The sequence below is a fragment of the Macrotis lagotis genome, chromosome 2, assembly GCF_037893015.1.
Source record: "Macrotis lagotis isolate mMagLag1 chromosome 2, bilby.v1.9.chrom.fasta, whole genome shotgun sequence".
NCBI classification, from domain to species: domain Eukaryota; kingdom Metazoa; phylum Chordata; class Mammalia; order Peramelemorphia; family Peramelidae; genus Macrotis; species Macrotis lagotis.
The window spans coordinates 54629078-54643891 of NC_133659.1; the positions used below are offsets into that span (position 1 = coordinate 54629078).

The following is a 14814-nucleotide window of genomic DNA, read 5'->3' on the forward strand; positions in this document are numbered from 1 at the left end:
TGTTTGAACTGCCTTCCAGTTTTAGATCTATAATCTGATCTATGAATTAACTTTTTCTGTACTTAAGCCAATTGATCATATTTTTACATGTTGTATTATTTCTAATGATAAATTTAAAGACTTCAGAAATTCAGGTATCCATGAATGGTGGCTGCACTTTGGTATTAGAAAGATTTTTCCCACTTTCTCATCTCATGGGAGGCCAGGCTTCCCTTTCATATGCTAGTAGCTCACATTTAATAGTAGCTTTTCTGAGGCACTTAATATACATTATAGCACTAGATGTTTGAACACTGTGAGGCAGAGTACAAAATTTGCTACCCCATTTATAGATGAGGAAACCAAATCTTGGTTTTAGGGACCTTGCTCAGAGATGTGCGGCAGAGTAGAGATTTAAACTCTGGTTAGGAGTTGACTCCAAATCTGCAGATTCCCCCTATATCAGACTCAGTTTGACAGGCAGGAACTCACCCATGTTAGGTTCTTAGGAGAGACTGGGGTTAATATTTGATTAGAATAGCTTTAGGGGGGCTTTTTCCTGAAAGAGTGGTGAATGGCAGGGAATGGCTAATTAATCTTTTCAGACACATTTTGCTACTCTTAGACTCATGGTCTAAGGCAATGCATAGTCACAAAAAATACAGTTAATTGTCACTTATTTTCCAAATGGAGATGGTTGTCTTTTCCCCTGAGAAGGAAGACTAAATGATAATTCTTTGAACTTGAAACTGTTTTCCCTACCCGTTTGCCTCTTTAATAATGTCATTAGATCGCCAGGATTTGGTATGGTCTTGCATAATCCCCACAACATACATACACACACATACACATACACATATACTAGCTGATTGCTATAACTAGAAACTTGGGACCTTTCTGAAAGGACAATTCTTGATCCATGTCCAAGTGCTTATCTAGAGCCAAGGATGATGTGCAGAGAGATTGTGTGTTTGTAAATGTGGGTGTATTTTATATTCTGTTTACCCTGGGGTCTCATTTATGGAAACTCAGTGTTCTTGTTCCTGGCAGTGACCAGGCTGAGACTTGCATTATCCTTGTTTCACCACCCAAATGGGATCTATAGTAAATTGCAAGAAACGGTGATCTTCATGTATAATGTTCCCCAGAACCTCAAAATTTCATGAGCCAACCACAAGGATCTTCTAGGAGAAAAGTGTAGTCCTGGTGGATGTGTTTAATGGATCCAGGCCCCAAGTTCATGATTACCATCACATTTGGGTGGTTTGGATGTTCTGTGGGACACAGAAAATGCAAATTTTTTTAATCTCATGGAAACCTTTGAAAACCATTGATGTAGAACATGTCATTGAGCTTGTCTAGAATGTCTTCCCCATAAACTGTGCCTATTGAAATCTTTCCTAGTTGCTAAAATCATATTCTTAAAACTCATATTTGATCTTTTCATTCCTGAAATACTCAAAATCTTCAATCTTCTCCTCTTTGTTTTTTTTACAACATGCAGAATCCTCAACCCCATGTCAGACTTCCATTAACCTTTACCTATACTTATTTGCTATTTTTCACACATGCTATCCAACTGCCTCTGATGTATCTTGCCCAGGAGGTCCTCTACCTTTGGAATATACTTCTTTCTTGTGTCACCCTTTTAGGATTCCTAGTTTCATTCAAAGTTCATCTCAAATATTACCTCTTCGATGAGACCTTCCTTTTTTGATCTGCTGTCTAACCCCTCTCCAGTTACTTTCTTCTAAATTACCTAATATTTACTTTTAATATATTTCGTATTGTTGTATATATATATATATATATATACATATATATGTGTGTGTGTGTGTGTATATTATATATATGAAACATATATACATACATATTTCTCCATTGTTAGAATGTAAGCTTCTTGAGGACAGGGACTATTTAATTTCTGTCCTATTACCAGCTCTCTGGCATATAATAAAGCTTAAGAAACATTTAGCAATTTTTTGATTGGGTAACCTAAAATTATCATCAAATTATTAAATGGACATGGTTTTTTGTAATGCCAAAAGACATCTCTATATGTATGACAAGAAAAACAACATATAAATAGACTAAGTATTACAAGTGGTATTGATAATTTCCAATATTAAGATACTATTGAATGATAATCATGAATACAAATTTGGAAACTCAAAAACTGGTTTTAAATTTTGCCACTAATTACTTGTGTGACTTTGGACTAGTCTTTGCATCTGTAAAATGAAAGACTTGGAATATGAGATGTACATTGGAAGTCTAAGTCCAATGGGCTATCAATATGCTGCCCAGGCTTTTCTAGAGGATTTCTACTTAGGGTCATGGATCCAGAACTGAAAGAGACCTCAGTAGTCATATGATCAAACTCCCCACCCCCATTTATAGATAAGAAAACTGAGATCCAAGAGGATAAGTGATGTGCTCAATATCAAATAGGCAATGAGAATACAGGGGACATTAGAGCCTGTGTTCTCTCCACTTTAGCAATCTCCCTCCTTGTATCCAATTTCTCTTCTCCACGTGCAGTGCTGCCATCTTAGCTCTGGTTTTCATTATGTTTTTGTTCAGACTATGAATTTAGAAAGATCTCAGAGATCTTTCTGCATCATTTCTCTCTAATCTCCAACACATCCTTTACACAGCAACCAAATTAATCTTATGAAGGTAGTGAATTACCCAGGTCATTCCCATGATCTTTATGATTCCTTATCACCTATAAAATAAAATAGAAGATGATGAGCTTAGCTTTAATAATGCTCCCCAGCCTGGCTGAACTCTACCTTTTTGTTTGTATCTCTTTAAATCCCTTTCATGGATTCTAGTCTAGTCTAGACTTATAAATCTAGGCCACTAACTCTTTCCTGATGTCGTTTTTTTTTTTTTAGTTTTTGCAAGGCAATAGGGTTAATTGGCTTGCCCAAGGCCACACAGCTAGGTAATTATTAAGTGTCTGAAGCTGGATTTGAACTCAGGTCCTCTTGACTCCAGGGTCAGTGCTCTATGCACTGTGCCACCTAGCCACCCCCTCTTTCCTAATATCTTGCCCTGTCCTTTTCCCATATCCATAACTGGATGAGGTGGTCATGGTAGTTATTTCAGGAATTTAAAAGATAAGGTAAAAGATGGATTAGACTTCTGCTTGGATCCAGAACCAGAAAGAGTAGATGGAAATTGCAGTGACACATTTCATCCTTAAGGGAATGAAAAACTGTCCAATGATTGGAACCATTCCAATGTAGAATTGTCAGAAGAAGGCTTCCCCTCTCCAGCAAAGGTTGGATGACCACTTGTCAAGTAGGTCATAGAAAAAATTCTTATCAAGATATAGATGATCAGAGAGGTCATTTCCATTCTTGAAATTCTATGATTCTCTGCCTGAGTGTGTGCTCAGGAGAATTTTATAACATTGTAAAATGTAGTGGCTTTGGCTTTGGATGGCCTGTCTTCAAATCCTGCTTCTGATGTTTATTACCTAGGTGATTTTGGGCAAGTCCTTCAACCTCCCTGGTCCTCAATTTCCTCATCTGTATAGTCAGGGGATTGGACTAGATGGGTGAACTCTGAGATTCTTCCAGATCTAAATCTAGTCTCTTATGATCCCTAACCTTAACTATTGAGATCTTCTTCTTCCTTCAAAGCTGAGCTCAGGTTCTATTTCCATCATTCACCATTTTTATAGCAATGTTATAATAAAATAATTACCATATTATTTTATGATATATTGTTATTACTATATTCCCTAAGTACTATTGATTTCCCAATTTCCTTTAGTTGAAAGGGGTGCTTTTAAAGTGTTCCTCTTATAAATGTTGCAAAATTTTTTTGGGGGGTGAAATTTAGAGAACTAGACATGTAAACATGCCTATATAGTCATGTGCTCACAAGTGTGTGTATAAATGTGCATGTATAAATGGTAAGAGCATGTATAAATATGCATATATTTCCTAACTCAAAACTGTAGCAAACTCATATCTTGCCTTATAAAAGGGATTTATGAAGGGTAGATGGGTACCAGAATAAGAAGGGAACATCAATGTTATCTAAAATGGGGGTTCTTAATCTCTTGTGTCAGGACCCTTTTGGCAGTCTGGTGAAACATCTGGACTCATTCTCAGCATAATATTTGTTTTTTTTTAAAATTTCATAATTGAATCCAGGGATCTTTTGGGCACCCTAAAGAAGAACGAAGCCCTGGTCTGGAAGAATCCCCTTTTCCACAGGAAGAAAAATAGAACCCTGGAGAAGGGGAAGTAACTTGCCCCAGTTGACTCAGGAAAACAAAGAATAGGACTTTGGTCATCTGGCACTAGGAGGCTGTGTAACTATTGGCAAAACCATGCCATTTAAACAAAGTTCCTTGGATTGTGTTATGTGTTATAATTGTTGTTAGCATATTGTTTCTGTGATTTCAGAAATTTTGAAAATCCCTGTCCTGGGGATACTTCCAGATCTTTGATTCTAAGCCCTCAAAGCAATGAAACTGTACTATCATAAAATTATGGCTTATAGTATTGGTTCATGATTTTTAAGACCTAAACATGGAATTTGGAGAAACTGGGTTCCAAATCTTGTCTCTGACACTGACTAGCTGTTAAACCCCCATCAAATCTCTTCAATATTCTGAGTTTATGTTTCCTCATTTATAAAATGGTGATAAGGTTAGCAGGTTATTCTATGTAGAACCCTGGGAGTATCATATAACATGTTGTTTATACAGCAATTTGCAAACTGTAAAATGTTATATTAACACTCAGTCATTATTTTTATCATCGTACTGACCTCTATCTTTGTCTCTGTGTCTGCAGACTCCAGTGCTGATGCCACCTGCTGAGATGACCCCATTTTCCAAGCTGCCCTTGGTGCTGCTGCTGTTGCCTCCCATCTTGAGTGGCACCAAAGCTCAGGTTAATCCAGGTAACCCAGCCACCCACCATCTGCCAGATCCGGGAGAACTTCACAAGCAAATGCTATTCCTGAGAATGTTTTCCTTGGGAGCAGCCCTGGTTTAGTTGTCCAGAGGTCATTAATCTCTTTACTTCTGTGGTGGGGACAGATATGATGAGGACCAAGACCTGAAATTCCTATAAGTATACTTAAATGAGTGGTCACTTCCTACAAGGAGAGAGGGGGAGTTGGAGAAGGGTGGGGCAAAGAGCCAGCCCCCACATCTTTAACTTCTGGGAAAAGCAGTAAGAAAGGACACTTGGCTACTGCCACAAGGGATGCATTGGGGTTGTTTTTTTTTCAGGGTTCCCAGGCACCTCTGTAGAATGATGTTGTGTAGAACTGTTGACTTTCTGGGTCTGGAGATGGTCATGGGGTTCTGGCACAATGTGTCCTGTCTTCTTCACTGTGCTCAAAAGCAAATATTCATCTAAATAAACATTTATTCAGACATTCTAAGATGAAGCAAAGGGCATGTCATCAGGTTCTTGGGGCATGTTGTCTGTTTTGCTTTCTTTCCAAAGCATTTGTGAGAAAAGCTAAGAAAATTAATCTTCTTTCTCTTATCACGTTAGCACAGCAAGCCTTGCAAAAATTCCTCAAAGTAAGGAGTTCATGAAGTGTTTATATCCAGACCCCAAGCAAGACAAAAATAGATTTTCCTTCTATGCCCTGCTTAGACGATGCCTCTCTAATATGAACTCATCATTCCTTTTCTTCTTAGTAGCACAGAATTCAGTCTCAGGCTTGGATAGGCTTTGTTGTTGTTTAGTTGCTCCAACTCTATGTAATCCCCTGGACAATGTCCATGGGGTTTTCTTGGCAAAGATACTGGTGTGGTTTTTTCTCCCCATTTTACAGATGAAAAACTGAAACAAATAGTGGATAAGTGGCTTGCCCAAGGGTCATACTCATTAGAACTCATGCTTTCCAAACTCCAAATAAGGTACCAGCTCTGCAATATAGCTTGCCTATACTCCCCAGGATTGGTGGCATTTCAGCAAGTTTTTGGACTTATAAGGAGGATTTTACAATAAAATTAGATGGGAGATATGAGTACATAATAGAATAGTCATTTGTGATGCTATGTTTAAACTTATCTGAGGAAAATCCAAAGGCCTACAAGTGAAGCATGGGGGTCAAGGATAAAAACAAGATCTAACCAAGGAGGCACCTGGGAAGATCTTGAGAATAAGTGTCTCCAGATCGCAGTAGGAAGAAAAGGGGCAGAATGATGACCCTTAGAATTGGAATTAATGGATGATGAGAGCTTCAGACCTTTCCCTTTTTTCCCAAGGCAACTGAATAATGTAGAGAAGGGTGATGTGGGTTTTTTTGGGGGTGGGGAGGGAGAGCAATGGAGTGTCAAAATCAGTCAGATATCAAACTCTTATTAAATATTTATTTCTCACCAGCCAATAAGTAAGCACTGAAACTATAGAGAAAAGAAAGCACAGTCCATATCCTCAAGAAGCATCCATTCTTATGGCAGTTGGGTGACACAGTAAATAGAGTGCTAGACTTGGGGCCAGGAAGACCCAAGTTCAAATCCTGTTTCAAACACTTCCTGATTGTGTGACCATTTTTAATCCTCTCTAAAATGGACTTGTTGGTTAGTATGAGGATCTATAAAATAAAATAAAATATGTAAAGTGTCTTGCCAACTTAAAAGTGTTCTACAAATTTTACCTATTATTATTTTATTATTATCATAATGTTTATCCTTCATTTTCAAAGAAGACCATGGTATCAGAAAGATGATATCTGGACAAGTACATCAATTGGATTTGAATGAGGGGTTGCTGGGCTAAGTCATTAGCTTCATTTTCTCCGACAGAGCATCTGGGTCTAGTGGTCAGATATAAAGCAGGATGACTGGAGGTGGTCCTTGATGTGAGGCACTTAGGATTAATGGACATACCCAAGCTCAAACAGCTAGTAAGTATCTAAGGTCCGATTTGGACTCAGATCTTCCTGATGTCAGGGCCAGTACTCTAGCTAACAAGGTCAACATGCAAATATCTACATATCTATAATATTTCGATAGAGTAAAGGGGAAGTAATCTGAGAGAGGAAGGCATGTCTTAGTATCTGAGATATGCTAAGAAACGGTTGACAAGGCATTAGTTCTATAATGTGCATTTTGGAAGTTTCCAGAAAAATATAGAGTAGCAGTGTTAGAGGGAGGATCTATGTCTAAAGGAGAAGCAATAAACCATATGGAACTTGGGGAAGTTTAAAAAACTCCTGAAGTCTTTTTGATTATTACAGGTGGTCATTTAATCTTTGCTTGGATTTCTCCAATGACAGGAAATTCATTATTTAATGAGTTAGCTTCTTCTCTTTTCAGACACATCTGCTTTTAAGAACGTTTTCACTTTTGAATAAAAATCCATTTTCCTATAAATTCTATCCTTTCCCCTAGTTCTGTTCTATAAGGTAAACCAGAACAATTCCAAAAACAAAATATTTCCTTATAAATGGCAACCTTTCATGACCCTCCCCCTTCAACTTCTCTTCTCCAGGCTAAACATTCCCATTTCCTTTGCCTGGTCCTCACTTGGTCTGGACTCTCTCCATCCCCATTACCTTCCCCCAACATTCTCCAGCTTGCCATGGCCTGTCCCCAGATCCCTCTCATCTTTCCTCTGTGGGATGGTTTTTGCCTCATCCTCTCTTCTGGTGCCCCCAAAGCCCTGGTCCTGCTACTCGTGGGCTCTGCTACTCCCATCACATCACCTAGTCATCTGCCTCCATCTGGGGATTCACTTGTGGGGCTCCACCCACAGCTGTTCCCGCTGGAGCTCAGGAGCAGGAGTTGTCATTGGGAACTGGGAGATGAAGCTGTCTGGCCTCTGGGAGCCTTCACAGAGATTTGTGGGAAATGGGCTTGCCACGAGGACATTTATGTGACCAAACCAAGACAGCTGGCAGCTTATGACAGGGAGCTAACCCATGGAGCTGGAGCAGAATCCAGTCTGTCCCATGTTTGAAGACAGCAAAGAAAACAGTCTGTGTCCCTCCTCTCCCCCCCACCCCAATTTTCCTTTTCCCCCAATGTCTGATGCTTTCTTTGGCCTCTTTTTGCCGGGAAAAGAAATAAAGGCTTTGATTTATGGGAGGCTGGTCAGGAACTTGGACTGTTTGAGTCCTTTTGAAGGATTAACCCTCCTCCATCCGCCATTCCACCAACTGGACCAGTCCAACTACAAATCAAATAATTCTGCACTGGCTGGTTCTCACACATGCTCAGTGTCAAACTTTCCTATCACGGGGCCCCAAAACATGACAATCCCATTGCTCAATCACTTAATCTTTCAATCACCAAATGCTGAGTGAATGTCCGTAGCTGGACCCCCCTGGGTTTGCTTCCTTGGACCTTGGGTTTGGAAAGAGTAAGTATAATACTATGACTGAGAAGATCTTATATAGCTATGGGGCAGTTTGTATGAGAGGAGGATGAAACCAATTAAGGTTCCTAGCTGGTAGTAATATAGGATGAACTAGGGGCAGCTAGGTAGATAGAGCACTGGATCTGGACTCAGGAGGACCTGAGTTCAAGTCCAGACTCAGACACTTAATAATTGCCTAGCTTGGCAATTATTGGCAAGTCACTTAACCCCATTGCCTTAAATAAATAAAAATTAAAACAAATATAGGGTGAACTAGTTAGACACAATCCTCCAATCAGATCTTTTTTAAATGGTAGTAAGGTGTTGCTGTGAATAGAGGACCAGATTTGGAGTCATAAAGAACTGAGTTTAAACCATGATTCACAGCTCTGTGTGTGTGAATGTGAGCAAGTTCCTTAGCCTCCACCTGCCTCAGTTTCCCCATCTGAATAATGGGGATAATAATCCTACTTACCTCATAGAATTTTTGTGAGAATTAAATGATAGAATCTATGTAAAGGGTTTTATGAAAACTAAATTAAAATGAATGTGCTGCCTATTAATATTCATAATAACCTTATATTAATTCAAAAATGCCTCATGAAATAGTTGTAAAGTGCCTACTTGTACAGATATAAATAAGTGCAAGTTTCAGACAAATAGAGTCTCAGGTTAAAAAACATAGTCTCTGCCCTCACGGAATTTCCAATCTACCAAGCATTCTATAAATGATTGTGTTTCAAGGTAAGGGCAAAGGCAAGATGGGACAAGTGCCATAAATGAGAGCAGGAAGCAGAAATCATTCTTAAGTTCAGAGGTTTGTGTGTCCTTACTGACAACATCTGAGTCAAGGAGGGACCATGATGCATTTGACTCCTGTCCACAGGAAAATATCAGAGAAGGAAGAGGTCAGGGAACAGGAATCCTTGTCTTCAAAGACTGGAGGTTTGAGGAGCAGACTGTCAGACAAACAATTATTTCAAAGGCATTCCTGCTCCTGAACTACCCAATTCCATGGGAGTATTGAATGACAGATGGGAGAGACTTTAGAGGCTAGCAAGTCAAATCTTCCCATTTTAGAGATGGGGAAATTGAGACTTATATTTATCCCCACTGACTTCCCTAGATTTAAAATCTTTCATTTACTCCCTGACTTTTTTTTTAAGATTTTTCAAGGCAATGGGGCTAAGTGGCTTGCCCAAGGCCACACAGCTAGGTAATTATTAAATGTCTGAGGTCAGATTTGAACCCAGGTACTCCTGACTCGAAGGCCAGTGCTCTATTCACTGCGCCACCTAGCCACCTGACTCCCTGACTTTTGAACATTGGTCCCAGTTCTATGGATTCCAGCATTCCAGGATGCCCAAGTCCTGATCTGGCCTGGACTTTGGTTTATGCTTTTTTGATTTCAACATGTACTTCTTTACCTCTGGATAGGGGATTTCCATAGTCATTAGCATAGTACATTTTAGTCCCTTTCAAAGGACACATCAAGGAGACAGCAAAACTTCATAGATTGTGTCACATCTCAGTCAGTCCTTGAAAGCAAAATCACACAAGGTACTAAAAAGACAGTGCAGTTTTAAGTTTCAATATGTTCAATAAGTTTCAAATATGAGCTTACTGAGGCAACTGAATGAGGAGGAGTCATGATGTATCTGACCTCTGCCCAAAGTGTGGAGATATTGGATGGGAAGAGAAAAATTATATTCTTGGTAGAGAAGATCCATGAATACAAGAATATGGGACTTTGAAAAGTCTATTCTGATGGAATCTTTGGTTCTCAGGATGGGGAGAAGAATCTTCTATAAAATGAAGGTAGAGAGTGCTGAGCAAGAAAGGGGAATAGTTAGTATTTCAGCTTGGTTAGAAAGTTAGAATGTGCCTTCCACATTTTGATTAGTTCTTAAATTCAAATTGACAAAAATATTTCCCTGCTTTCTCTATAATCTTCCTTGCCAAAATCGCCCCCTCCCAAATGTCCTGGCACCACCAATCTCCCAGTCATCTAGAATCAAAATCTCAGAATTGTCTTTGAGACCTGCCTTTCCATCATTCTCCATTGCCCATCATTTTCTAACCCTGGTTGTGATTAGGGGCAGATAGGAGCAGGTGTTAGCATGGCAAAGTGGAAAGAACACTAGATTGAATGTTTGAATCCTGACTCAGTCATTTCTTGTGGAATGTTGGGTAAGCTACCAAATTTCAGAAACCTCAGTGTCCTAATGTGCAAAACTAGGGAAGGACTTTATCATTAATGATATGTAAATTCCTTCTGGTTCTAAATCTGTGATCCTATGCTATTTTAAGAATATATTAAACATTTTATATTTTAGGGGCAGCTAGGTGGCACAATGGATTGAGCAACCAGCCCTGGAGTCAGGAGGACCTGAGTTCAAATATGACCTCAGACTTGAGGTCTGTGTGACCTTGTGAGACCTTGGGCAAGACATTTAACCCCATTATTTTGCAAAAACCAAAAAGGAAAAAAAGATTTTGTATTTTGTTCTATAGACAATGGTGAGTCACTGGTTTTTTTGAACATTGGGGCATAGTTCAAACTATGCATTAGTAAGTTTGCTTTGGCAGCCAGATAAGAGCTGATCAGAGAGACTAGAGGTTCAAAAAATAGTTAGAAACCCATTACGAGGGGTCTAGATGAGAGAGATGAATTAATATAGTAGCAGTATGACTGGGAGAATAGGGGGATAGGGAGGAAAGGATATTTATTGCCAAGGAAAACTCAATCAGGGTTAGAAAATGATGGGCAATGGAGAATGATGGAAAGGCAGGTCTCAAAGGCAATTCTGAGATTTTGATTTTAGATGACTGGAAGATTTGTGGTGCCAGGACATTTAGGAGGGAGTGATTTTGACAAGGAAGATTATAGGGAAAGCAGGGAAATATTTCTGGCAATTTGAATTTGAGAATTACTAAAGACTTTCAAGAGGAGATTAAAGGCTCATACATTCAGAACTGGAAGACTTCAGAGACATTTGATCCCCTACCTTCATTTTAGAGATGAGAAAATGGAGATCTGAAGGGTTAAAAAACTTATCCAAAGCCCCACAAATAGCAAATGTGTGGAGTAAGGATTTAAAACTGTGTCTTCTGACTTCCATTTTGTTATGCTTTACCACATTGCCTAGTGAAGCTATGGAGTAAATGAAATCACTAAAGGACAGCACAGAGAGAAGGGAGAGGACCAAAGACAGAATCTTGGTTGGGGGAGACTCCCATCTATAGGGAGAAGTAGAAGGAAAGGAGCCTGAGGAGGATTCAGAGTGGAAAAGTCAGAGAGCAAGGAGAGAGCCTCATCACAGAAGCAAGAAGATGAAGAGAGTAAAGACATCTGTCAAGGTCATTTCTCCTGAAAGGGCCAAGGAGGAGGAAGAGGAGGACTGAAAGCACTCAAACTCAAAGAAGAGTCAGGATGACAGATTGGGAAGGCTGTTAGAGATACAGCTTTGTCTTTAGGAGGCACTTGGCCAATGTTTCAATTAATGATCAAAGTTGGAGTTGATCCCCTCCTTTATCAGATGAAAAAACAAAGAACTCCAAAGAAAAGATGACTACTTACTCAAACTCTCACAACCAATTAGTGGCAGAAATAGGACTAGATTTGGGTCTTTTCTCTAAAGAAGAAATCATTGAACTGGGCAATTTGATGGGTAGGGAAGACTTTGGAGACAGCTGTTTCAATAGAATGGTAGAAAAAGAAGTTAAACAACAGGGATTTGAGAAGTGAGTGGGTGGTAAGACAGGGAAGGCAGGGAGGATAAACTATTCTGCCTAGGTATTTAGCAACAAAACAAATGCTTGATGGAGTAGTGTGAAGAGCAACTATTAGTGTATTTTAAGGTTGGAGAGCCTGAAAATGTTTGTAAGCATAGGGCAAGAAGCCAGTAGGACTGAAATAGTTGAAGATATGAGAAAGAAGAGGGAGAAAAAAGAAAAGGAGAGAGGAGAGAGCAATGCTCTCTCCTCTCTCTCTCTCTCTCTCTCCTCTCTCTCTCTCTCTCTCTCTCTGTCAGTGTGTGTGTGTGTGTGTATGTCTATAATACAGAGAGACAGAGATAGAGACAGAAAGACAGATCTAGAGAGAATAGGCATGAGACAATGATCAACTGATGAGTTGATCTGATTTTCTGAAGATACTTGTAGGGATGGTCTTAGCAATACAAATGGAATCATTAGTCTTGATAAGGAGTGGTACTTCATACTTTTTTTTTTTTTGGCAAGGGAAATGGGGTTAAGTTGTTTGCCCAAGTCTACACTGCTAGGTAATTATTAAGTGTCTGAGGCTGGATTTGAACTCAGGTCCTCTTGACTCCAGGGCCGGTGCTCTGTCCACTGGCCACCTAGCCGCCCCCACACTTCATACTTTTAAAGTAGCAGGAAAGAATGGATAATGTAGAAAGGTATGGAGAGGTTTTGTGGTGTGGGGATGAGATAACAAACCTTATAACAAATGACTTCAGTCTTCTAAGTAAAGTAAGAGGTAGCCTATACTAGGGTAGAGATAGAACCAGAGTAGGACGATTGTATGCCATATTGCATCTTTAAGTCATACTGTGTTATTCTCCAAGACTTTCCACAGCTCAGGAAACTTAAAGTTAGGTCAGTTGATTGTGGAGAGTGGTAGATGATTAAGGAAGAGAGATGAGCAGTTTTGTTTTCCCCAACCTTTGGGAGTCACTTGTGACCAAGGCTGGAGTAACTTGTAGGAATTAGGGTAACACTATCTCTCTGATAATCAGTTTATTCATCTATAAACATGGAGTTAATAATTCCTGTGTTACCTATCTTAATGTATTGTGGCAAAAATCAACTGAAATAAAGTATGTAAAGCACATTGTAATCCTAAAGCATGTAAATCCGATGAATGAAGTCATATTTTTATTTCCCATTTTTTGCCACCACCAAAGCCTGGCACTAAGTTGAACTTTCAGACAACATTCAAAAGGTGAGAAAATGATTTTTCAGACCTCGGCACTTGGCCCTTTGGTATTGATTTGTTCTTCCTGAAATCCATATTGGTATTCTAGTTGCCTGACCTATCACCAGGTTTGGATTCTCCTGAAGCCAGTGACACATTGCTTAAAGAGTTCTTATCTCTCATATTTCTTCATATGTTTCATTCCCTTCAATATATTTATCAACAAAATATGGATTATTTATCTACTATATGAAGCACATTTTATCAAGTATTAGGGACATAGAAACAAAAATGAAAATAGACCCTGCCCTCGAAAAACCTGCATTCTGTTTGAAGGGAAATAAATATAAAATAATCTGAGTGGAGAGAGGACAACTGTTGAGGAAGGAGAGGAGAGGAGAGATGAGTAGTTACAAATGATATGTCTGAAAACTTGGAATGGTAGCCTGGCATCACAATATCATTCAAAGATGTTTTGTAAGGTTCTTAATATCCATTCTCCCAATATTCCCCCCAAAACCACTTGAGGATATAGGTTAGTAATGACAGTGCACAACCATCCCAGGGCACCTGGAATCAACTTCAGATATTCATTCCTTGTAAATAAATGAAAGGGAAAATACTTTTATTAAGTTTTTATTGTTTTATTATATTAAATATTTATTCCTGGGAATGTAAACAAACAATCAAGGATGTTTTTACCTTTTGCATTCTATTAGGGAAAGATAGTAGCTATGGAAAAAGTGATAGCATGGGAGGACAGTCATAGACTTTTTGTTAGATTTTTTTTTTGCAAGGCAATGGGGTTAAGTGGCTTGCCCAAGGCCACACAGCTAGGTAATTATTAAGTGTCTGAGGCTGGATTTGAACTTAGGTACTCCTGACTCCAAGGCCGGTGCTCTATCCACTGCGCCACCTAGCTTCCCCGACAGTCATAGACTTTGAGCAATTGAATAATATGACCTTTCCTGGACTAGAAATGTTACTTTGATTACTATCCTCAGATATAGGGTTGTAAAGGAGGAGAATTGAGAGGGATGACTGCAGCAGTAGCCCTAGATCCAGCAAAGATAAGATGAACACTTCCCCATAAGAACCCGAACTTTCAACTGTGTAAGAAAGGGCCTGGTAAACTAAAAATCCTTCTTCATATTTCATTTCAGTGAGTGACATATTGTTGTCTCTATCCCCTAACCTTTTATAATTTTTCTCCACTGATCTGGGTAGCCTGGGTAGGTGGGGAATCAAGTGCTAAAATAGAATATGTATGTGTGTGTGTGTGTGTGTGTGTGTGTGTATAATTACATATATCCTTGTTATTTCCTCCTCTTGAATTTAAGCTCCTTGAGGACAGGAGTTTGTCTCTATGTTCTTAGAACTTAGCACAGAGGCTTTCATACAGTAGATGTTGAATACCTTTTTATTGGTTTGAATTGTTGAGTTTCTCTTTGACTGCGATACTGCTGTTAGCCTTTTCCCAACTAGGCCTCCCACTCCAGTCTTGAAGCAAGCATTTGGTTCTCGGTTTCAGTTTCCTGACAGTGA

The 14814-nt window shown here is 39.2% G+C and overlaps 1 protein-coding gene across 2 annotated transcripts in view; it reads left to right on the forward strand.

Annotated features, from left to right (window-relative positions):
* DDR2 (discoidin domain receptor tyrosine kinase 2) overlaps positions 1-14814 on the forward strand; it is a 226853-nt gene that overhangs the window by 134768 nt on the left and 77271 nt on the right. For both annotated transcript variants that reach the window (XM_074221867.1, XM_074221868.1), the window contains exon 3: positions 4800-4908. In XM_074221867.1, coding sequence (XP_074077968.1) covers positions 4800-4908 — 109 coding nt within the window. The remainder of the gene's footprint in view (positions 1-4799; positions 4909-14814) is intronic.